At 46.8% G+C, this 9,948-nt stretch overlaps 1 protein-coding gene across 1 annotated transcript in view; it reads left to right on the top strand.

Annotated features, from left to right (window-relative positions):
- ZC3H7B (zinc finger CCCH-type containing 7B) overlaps positions 1–394 on the top strand; it is a 41,689-nt gene extending 41,295 nt beyond the window's left edge. The window contains exon 24 of the mRNA XM_042889940.1: positions 342–394. Coding sequence (XP_042745874.1) covers positions 342–394 — 53 coding nt within the window. The remainder of the gene's footprint in view (positions 1–341) is intronic.
- Positions 395–9,948: the final 9,554 nt, after the last annotated feature.

Genomic DNA, 9,948 nt, shown 5'->3' with positions numbered 1-9,948 from the left:
TTTCGTTTTAAGATTTTGAGACGATGATTTGTTAGTGGTGAATGAAAATGTGAATTTGATTCTCCTTGGCCAGCGAACGCCATGCTCACCGAGTTTGTGGTCCATCTTCTCTCTGTTATTTCCCCTAAATTCTCCTTTCTCTCTATCTTTTTGTTTTCGCTGTCCTTCGTTTAAAGGAATGGATCTGGGCCGTATTAGGATGTGAATGAGAATTTCTCCTTATCGATCCCCTGCCCTTCAATTGGGACTGTGGCTGCAGAGGTCAGGAAGACAGAGCTGGGAGAAAGGGCTAGACATCTGCTGAAAAGGGGACCATGAAGTTCATGTTCTCCTTTTCTCAGTACTGCAGAGCAAGCGTTGCAACTGGCCTGCTTTCTTGGGAATTCAGTACTAGAAGGATTGGGAATTGAGATGCAAGGAAGAAAAGCCACAAGATGTGGCTTAAAACATCTGGGTTTAAACCCCTACTGATTTTATTCTGCTGAGGCATCAACTGGAGCTGAGGGAGGTGGGGGGTAACAGCCATCTAGTAGAAAGAGTGCAGCTAAAAGCAGCTAAGTAATTACACTTCTTACAATGGTGGGAACTACACTGTATGAAGCTATAGACTGTTTTGGTAACCAGGAAACAAGTTGGTGATGCCTCACTAGATGTCTTTCTCAAGTGTGCAACGTGTTTTTGGAGTGGGTGGTTTTGGTTTGTTATTTGTCTAGTCTGACTGGTGCAAGTAAGACATCAAAGTCATCTAGGAGGTGTACTGGAGACTGTGACCTGCCATGTGTCACTATACTCCACACAGCACAATCAGTCAGGAAGAAGGCTGTAATCAAAAGGAGTCTGTATTTCCTGTCTGCTTGTGTCCCGGAGGGATGCAATGAGGTTCCTTTCTTGCTCTTTAAGTGGCATGTGTTGGTGGTTTTATACTGCACCAGCAGACGATGAGTTGATGGTTGGACTAGATGATCTTAGTGGTGTTTGCCCACCTTAATGATTCTATGAACTGGATGGGGATTGAATTAGAAGGACACCATCAGGCAGTGTGGGTGTAAGGTGGCGGGCCTGGCACTGGTCATGCTTTGCTGATGGGAATTCAGCTTGAAGCATGTTTGCAAGTGCTAACTGTCCAGTCCAGACTCACTGGACCTCAGCACACTGATGGTTCTCTGTCAGGGCTGAACCCCTATCTAAGATTTTTGGTTTTCATGGTGGCAGCAGTGAGAGGCCTCATTCTGTATGCTAGTCTTGTTCTTTCTGGTGCTCCCATCCTGTAAGCAGTAAACATGTCTTATCCTGAGCTTCCCTCGCATGTCTCCTGCGTCCAGCTGTGCTCTGCAGTTTTGTTTGCATGGATGGCATCATCTTCTCCAGCACAAAAGCTTCTCCTTCCCTGCCTTCATGATGATGTCTTTTTTGTATACAGACTCCCAGAACAGCAAGCTGAGAGCCCTCGGGGCTGGCAGACAGCACTGTATCCATGGCAAATACAATTTGGCTGTGTTCCACATGGTGCTTCGGCATTGTTGAGTCCTGCTTTACCCTGCCTGCTCCTATATCCTTTGGGTTGCCAGCTTTGAAAAAGATGGGACACGGTAGTAATATGCAGGAGATGCTGTGGGAACAGCTGGCACCTTTCTGAACCAGCCTCCAGGTAGCTGCATCAGCAGCACTGAGATAGTTATGGCCCAGGAGCAGAATGTGCTGCATGCTGGTCTTGGGTCTTTCTAGTAGTATGATGTGCCCCAAATAAGCCACATGTGCCTCTGAGTTTGTTTCCTCACCTGTAAAAACACAGAGGGGGTCATTGTTTTCATGGGAGGTTCCCTCCTTGGCTGCACAGCACCTTGAGATCTGCCCTGAAAGGGGCCTGGACTGTAGCATCCGATGAAACATGAGTGGCTTATGGTAGATCAGGGAGAGGAGGGGAGGGAAGTGGCCATTTCCAGCTCTGCCCGTGTGAGAGGTGAAGGATGAGAGCCAGAAGAATCTGCACGGATGGAGAAAAAGAACGACCAATGCAATATCAGATATGGCATTTTTTGAGAGCTTAGGTACTGTGTTCTCTCTGTTGTTTGTTGTCCAGATCGTATCTTCTGCTGGTGCTCCTTGTGCTGGTCAATTTTATGAATAGAGAAAGGGAGGGGAAGTGATAGGCACCAGCTCCTGGGTTATCTTGTCCTGCTGGGCAGAGATGCCAAGGAACTAATCTGGACTGGGAAATGTTGGAATATGTTTTTATTTTTAATACAAATCTGCATCTCTAGTGTGACTCAAGCGTTCGCTGCGCTGTGATTTCTCATACAGTAACTTGTTTTAGGTTCCAGAGTGGGTCATTGTCCCCTCTCCCTGTCTCTGCATGGGGAGCTGAGCTGCTCAGTGGGACTGGGATGGGGAGAGGCCAAGCATGCGTGAGGGGAGGAAGGCCCACGGTCATGGGTGTTGCGTTGAGTATCTCTTTTCGTTTTCCCTGATATGATAACCTGGTCTGTGGTGTTGCAGTACTTTGTCACCAGACTTGTTTTAGTGTGTATATATGTGACCCCTCCCATGAAGCATATATACACAGGTATTAAATATATCGCTCTATATAATATTATATGTGTGTGGTATCAAAGGAATCTTTTTAATGAGGGTAAAGGAAAAGGACTCGGGCCGGGAAACGCAGCATCTCCATTTAAAATATGAAGGCTTTTATTTGGATTAGGGAAAGGGAAATAACAGAGGGGAGGTTTTATATAGATAGGTATAAATTCTGAGATGGGGCAGGTTTACCTGTTCATGCTTTTAAAACCCCCTAGGATGTCCTTACAGTCCCATCTCAGTGGAAGGGTATTATACTGCTAATTAGGGAGTGAAGTTTTCACAATAAGGCTTTGCTTATATTATCTAAGAGGACATTGTAAAAGGCAGGAAGCTTCACACTTGGCTTCCCAGGCTCACTTTATCGAGTCAAGAGGTTTTTCTTCAGCACATGATGTACTTTCAGTAGAAGTGCTTGGTGCTCTCAGCTGCACAGCAGTTAACCCCACAGGTAAGTTGTAGGGCTGCTTTAGCAATGCATTCGCACGACCCTCTGATAACTCTCTTTTATTCATTCTTCCGAGGGAAGAAGAACATTTTGCAGCGTGGAACCAAGTCTGAGGGTTATTAACAATGCTTTGATTTTATAACATTAGAAGAAAATCTCACGTCCTGTAAAATAATCACACACACAGAATAGAGACTGATTTAGATCAGCTTGTTAAATGCTGAAGGACTTGGTGAGAATCTCTTCCCAAATCCTTTGGTAAGGGTCAAGGTGTAAGCGATGCTTTTGTGAGCCTGACCTTTACGGGGAGAAGGAAAAACAAATCAAATACCCTATTTTGCTTGTATGAAACTGTATGTCAAAAACAAATGGGTTTTAGCAAGTGAAAGGAAAAGATAGCAAGGGGATGCTGCACTTCTGAGCTGGGTAGTAATGATTTCGAGTCCTTTAATATGTCTTTGTATTAATATAATTTAAGAATACCACGCTTTACTATTAAAAAAGAACTTAGTATCTTTCATAAGGTCTAGTATCAGGATAATAATGTAGATGTTTTAACAACATTTTTGGTTTTGTTCTTAAAAAAAACAACAACAAACTTGCTTCTTTTAGCCTTTGTAATAGAAAATAAAAGTGTGCACTTTAAACCCTCTTCTGATACAGTGTGTGTTTGCATTTTTCAAGTAGCCCACAATGGCTTCTTACCCAGGTTCCAGTTTTCCTTGCTGTAAGGAGGGAAGCAAGGAGAGTACTTCTGGCATTGCATCGTTTGTGCTTTTTACCTTCCTTCCATATAACCTACTGCTCGTCTTGCCAAGTAGAAAATTGCATACGTTTACCAACAGATTCTGCAGTTCACCTCAATCTAGAGAGTGCTCTGCTGTGCAGGCTGCTCTGTTCAGCTGGATCAGCCAGTTGTGCACCTTGCCAAGGAAATGCCCTCGTTCCCATCCCCAGTCGCATGCAGCTCAAGCCATGGAAAGTGTTGTTGCAGATTCCCCCTGGTGGGATGCTGTGTGAAGGTCATACCTGGGGGACAACAGCAGTATGGAAACACTCTTATTAATAAAACTTCCTTTTTTCTCTGCCTATACATGATGCAGATGAAGTGCCAAAACTGAAGATGTGGCAAAGACAAGAGAGTCCCGCGGAGGCACCCTGCTACTGCTGTACAAACTCCAAGAGTGACTAGAAGGTCAGACTCAGTGAGACCTCAGGAGGGGAGACTAGATCTTCCTAATGTGCCCAGATGCAAACATGACAGCTCAGGGCCTTCTGGTCAAAGGAGAGGCCTGAATATGATATTAGAGTGCAGGGAGAATGAAATGGGTGCATTTTTAAATGCATCGATTGGGTATATACAATACGAGAGGCATTTGTTTTAGCCTCCGCAGATGACTGAGACCCTGCTGGCAAGAGTAAGTGTAACTTTTCCAGTACAATGGAGACTGAAACTGTCAAACTGTGAGGCAGACAAAACATAGGGAGAAAAACAAAAGTACTAACTGCAGTATTTTCCTGGCAGACCTGAGATTCAGCTGTAAACTCCTCACCAGTGTTTCTTTGCTGAAGAATAGCAACTTACACTTTAAGGAGGCAGGAAAAGGAGTGGTGGCTTCACCCTCCCAGGAATTTCAGCAGATGTGAAGGCAAAGGGGAGAGCACAAGGTCAGCCAGGAAGGATTTGGGTCTGATGGCAGAATGAAAGTAGCTAGGGAAGGGACTTTCTCCTTGAGAGGAGAAATCTGCCTTTAATGCCACAGTGCAGCAGTATAGCAGAGGCAACTTGCCTTCCAAAGTCCCTAAGTTGCAGATGGAATTCCTAAGCAGTTTTGTGACTGAGTGTGTCTTCCCACACTACAGGGAAACATTTCTGGGCAGTGGCAGCAGGTGATGTAAACGTGGTCATCAGTGTTAATTGTTTGTAGCCACCATTGCAACCAAGAGCGTGTTGCATCATGCCTGTGGAAGGAGAGCAGGAGATGATTTGTGCCCTGAGGGAGCTGGAACTTGTCGAGGTGGGTCGCTGGCCAGGGAGGAGAGCACAGAGTAGGTAATACTGTAGGGCACGAGGTGAGGAAAACATTGGGCAAAAAGTGATGTGCTAAATAGTAAAGGAGAGAGGCAAGGCTGGATGGAAGCGTCTGGTATGGAGGGAAATGGAGGAGGAAAGGCTGCAGGAGTGCAGGCTGGAGCAGAAAGCACTTTGGTGCGAGGCAAAGGAAGGTGCAGAACAGATGGATAGGCATGTATGGGGTGAAGCTGGGCAGAGGTCTTCTTTCCTCCTGGAAAGCTGTGAGTGCTGCTCAGCAGCTCCATCCTATGTCTTGGCCAGCCTCACCCCTTTATCCCCAGGATGGGAGGGCAATGGCCAGAGCCCATGTGTTCCCATTAACTTCTCTCCCTCACACTGGCTGGATTCTTGCTTTCTGCTTCTCTGCAGTTCCCCCTCCTGGCAGGAGCAGCAGGTCCCAGTGCCCCCAGGGTAGGGGTGTTGTTTCCCAAAAGCAGATCCAGCTGCAGCTGGGATAAGAGCAGGGAACAGAAAGGATGACAGCTCTGATTTATTCAGTGCCCTCTGCAACAGCTCCTGAGATTGCCCTTCATGAGTGCTCCTCTCTGTGGTTTAGCTTATGGTTAGCAGTTCCCCAGAAAACTTCTTTTCTTTTTCTTTCTTTTTTCTTTTTTTTTTTTTTCTTGAGAGCCTTGTGAAGTACAGACAGCAATGTTCCAGGAAATAGGGTTATTTGTTATCATCTGGGATAATCCTCCCAAAAATGACGTTTACCGAGGATTGAGATGGAAATCTCTAAACCCAGATGCCAGAGTAGATTTGGCTTGCTTGGAACCGGAAAAACACTCAGTGCTGGAGGTGCTTTTCCATGCATTTCTCTGTGGATTTCCTTTCTCTGATTCAGTTGTGGGCCTTCAGTAGTGCTGGGGCCCTCCAGGCGGGCAGTCAGGGAGGATGAAAAGCTGCATACTTTCTGTAATTGAATACTAAGGCACGCTCCCCTGTTTGTACCCCAGCAAAGCTCAGCAGCAGAGACAGAGAGTCCTAGTTCCAGGGAGTGAGATGGCCTCTGTTTTCCTCAGCCGAATGGCTGGAAGATACCTACAAAGTTTCTGGATGTGGGGATCCACATCCACAATGCAGAAGTGGATTTTCAAGAGAGGCTTTCAGCAGACTAGAGTGTCTTGTTGGAAAAGTAGGCATTTGTATCTTGGCTTTTGGGGATCAACTATAGCCAAGCTGTCCAGGCTTCTTGTGAGACTGGCTATTTTCTTCCAGCTTGTGTTCTTTCCCCAGACTCAAGCTAACTCTTATCTATCTATCAGGTTCTGACCTCTTGGGCCACAGCGCTGCAGGGTTCCTTCTCCTGCCAGGGGTCACATTGTTCCTGGGAAAGGTGAGTGAGTCTGGGATGGGTTGGCCACGGGATGGCTGAGATCACTTACAGCCAGCCTCTCTTTTGAGAAGTGGCTGCAAGAACATGCATCTTCCTTGCCATGCCACCCAACCGTCTTCCACAGACCCTGGCAGAGGCCCAGCAATTGCTGTCCTTGGATTTCCCCATCCTTCCTTAAACACCTTTGTTTTTTGTTGCTCTTGGCTTCTCCTGGGCTCTGCCTCCTGCCGTGGGTGTGATAAAGCAAAGGCTTGGAGAGCTCCCAAAGCCAGCTCTGCCCAGGCTCCCCGAGTATTTCTGGAACAGGGAAATGCATAAAAGCAGCTGTAGGCGTCCTTCCTGCACATGGCAGCACAACCTTTGGTGACCCTGAGTCCTTCTCACGTTATCTCCCTACCTAGCACCTACTTTTCTGGCAAATGACACCACACAGGGAAGGCCACATGCAGAACAACAAAGATGCCGTGAGCCTGGCTGCCGCATGAGCACCCCAAGAGGTGGGCATGTCTTGGCAGCAGGGTGGGAAGGAAAAGCTCATTAGTTTTTGGCACGTGTTTTGGGAAATTAGTTTTTAGAAATACTTTTTGCCTCAGGCAGGAGATGTAGGTGATTCCTTCTGCTCAGCTGTGCTGTTTGCTCAGAGGTTCCCAGTGCTGTTGATAGGGCTGCAGGAGGTGCCTGTTCCAATGCCAGCCCTGGCTTGCAGAGAAAGCAAAGCTGCTGGCTGCCTCCAGCCATGGGCTGTATCCCTGCAGTGGGGAGGCACAGGTACTGAAGGCTGTGCCAGGGTCGGGCCAGCATCAGGGGATACAAATAGAGGGGCTTGCAGCAGCAATCTGTCCTTCCTCAGGTACATGAATCACTCACCAGCCCTCCTCCACACAGGGGTACAGGCATGCGTACATGTGAATGTATGCAATGACCTGTCTGGGGAAGAAGTGGCCCATTAGAAGATGAGAAGGGGGCTCAGCATAATACCTCATCAAGCCTGCCTGTCCATATCTCACATTGCTACTATCAAAAAGGCTTTTATGCATGTATTTCATGCGCCTGTCCACTAGCAGCAGTATCTTGAGACTATAGAAGAGACTCCACAATGTGAGCAGACATTCTTTCAGAAAGGTTGTGGTAAAATTTATCCTGCCAAATAGTCCCTGCCAAAGTGAAAAACGAACACCTACTAAGCCCAATGCCCCATGCAAATAAATAGTTAAGTTCCCCAGTGGAGGCTCTCATTGGAGCACAGTATTTATTTGTCCTAGGAGCTAGCACGGGAAAAAAGAATTACGGATGTCTGGAAAGAGGCAGTGACTGACCTCTGGCAAAGGGTTTGCTTGGGCAAGAGAAGAAAGAGGAAACCATTTACCAGGCTGGGTTTGATGAAAGAATTGAGGCTGGAGCCTCCACCCAGATCACGGGGAGTAGGTTTGATCTGCAAGACCTGCAAGAGGAGACCATGTGAGGTGATATGGAAATTTCCAAATAATGGCTGTGCTGCCAAAGTGGATGCTCTCAAGTGGCTGAAAAAAGAAAGCTGTTTCAAGAGCAGCAGGGCTTGTAAAGCTTCTAAGGGTTTCTACAGGCTTTTATCCTTATTTCCAGGTATACCTCAGAGGAGCAGCAAACCTTATCTGTCACCTCAAAGTCCTCTCAGTACTGCTGGCTCTGCCTGTACCCACACTATTGTCTGCTAGGGGCAATATGTGCTTTGGGGTCTCAGCTACCACTACGCATGCCCCAGGTCAAACAGAATAAAAACCAGCAGGTTTTCTTGCTGAGGAGTCATTAATTTGACTCTCTTCTTCCTAGCTTATCTGTCTAGTAGAAAAAATATATTTAAACTTATTTATCCCTTTGTCAAAGCAGATAGTGTGTTCTGGGTAAGGGGGGGGGGAATAGATGGATGGATAGATACTACTGTTGTGTAAGCCTTGTGTCCTTATCAAATCAGACAAAAATGTTTTTTCTAAGAGGAAACATCCCATTGGATTACTGAGCCAAGCTTTCATTTCATCTGAGGAAGCTGAGATGGCAATTAGTAATAATAACCATTAATGCTGCACTTTTGTCAAATGTCCTTGCTGCTGGTAGGCTCCCCATAAGATGTGCTCTCATGACACACAACTAAGCTCCCTTATGAAACTGCGGCCTCACGTTGTGCAGCCAGATGCTACCACACAGTGCAAGACCCATAGAGACAATTTTCAGGAATTTCTGCCCAGGAAGGCACCCAGGCATGCCACTGTCTCATGTTTTGGGACTGAGATTGGCTGTGAAAGACTGGCATGAGGGAGGGCAGCAGAAAGGCAGCTGCAGAAGTACTACTGATGTGGCCCTTTAAAGAGACCAAGGGAGCATTCCTGGGGCTGAGGGAAAGTTGGTAACATTTAGACCTGTACGAGGAGCCTTCTCACCCAGCTCCTTGCAATAAACAGAGCTGTATCAGAGAAGTCCAAGTGCACAGAATAATTCCTTGGAGCCTCAGGGTGTCAGGAAGGCAGATGACCTCTGCAGCAGGTGCTCTGCAATTCCTGGTGCGCTTTGGGCCTGTAGAAAGATCCCTGCAAAGACAGCAGGAGAATTAGGGTTTCAAAATGAGTGTATCCCTGGCTTCTGCAATTCAAATTGTTGTTCCTGGAGTCTGGCTCTCTATGTCACATTCAGTGTACCCTTCTCTGTGGCCACCCATTTAGAGCCAGTGCAAGTTGACTGTGGCTGGTCAAGTGTGTCAGAAAATCTACTGTGAGTGGCTGACCGGGCTTCTGAGTGATGGAGAAGGTTGCTGAGAGCTGCACTCACATGGGATTACAGCGAAAATAAATAATGAACTGATCTGATAACAGTGCAGCCAGAACAAATTCTGCAATCTATGGCCATGCCCGCAGCTCTCCATGACACAAAGCCAACATTTCAACTCCATTCACTAAAGCAGCTCAAGCTTTCTCCATGTCAGGGACAAGAGGGCAGGTGGATGCTCTGCACTGCTTTGATGTTAGTCCATACCATGATTTCTGCTTCTCTGGGGCTGGATATTGGGGCAGTGTTGATGCATCCTACCAGTGATGTTACCAAGTTCTTCAAAGAATCACAGAATGGTTGGGTTGGAAAAGACCTTAAAGCCCACTCAGTTCCACACCTGTGCCGTGGGCAGGGCTGCCACCCAGCAGCTCAGGCTGCCCATGGCCCCATCCAACCTGGCCTTGAACCTTCAGGGATGGGGCACCCACCGCTCTCTGGGCAGCCTGCGTCAACGTCTCACTACCCTCTGAATAAAGAATTTCCTCTGAATATCTAATCTAAATCTCCTCTCTTTTAGTTTAAAACCTATTACTGCCCATGTAAAACCTTCTCCTGATTGAGAGCTTGATTTTCATCGGGTTGTGAGTCAAGAAGGACACATGGTGTTGGCAGGAGATTTTGTGGACATCGCAAACACGAGATGTGCCTTCTCAGTTCTATACACAGTGACTTGTAAATGCCCACTGAAATTTAAGAATTCAAGATTTTGAGTGA

Source organism: Lagopus leucura, unplaced genomic scaffold (genome assembly GCF_019238085.1).
Source record: "Lagopus leucura isolate 7727_CA_CO unplaced genomic scaffold, USGS_WTPT01 Super-Scaffold_100159, whole genome shotgun sequence".
Taxonomy (NCBI): domain Eukaryota; kingdom Metazoa; phylum Chordata; class Aves; order Galliformes; family Phasianidae; genus Lagopus; species Lagopus leucura.
This window is presented reverse-complemented; position numbering and strand designations above follow the sequence as displayed.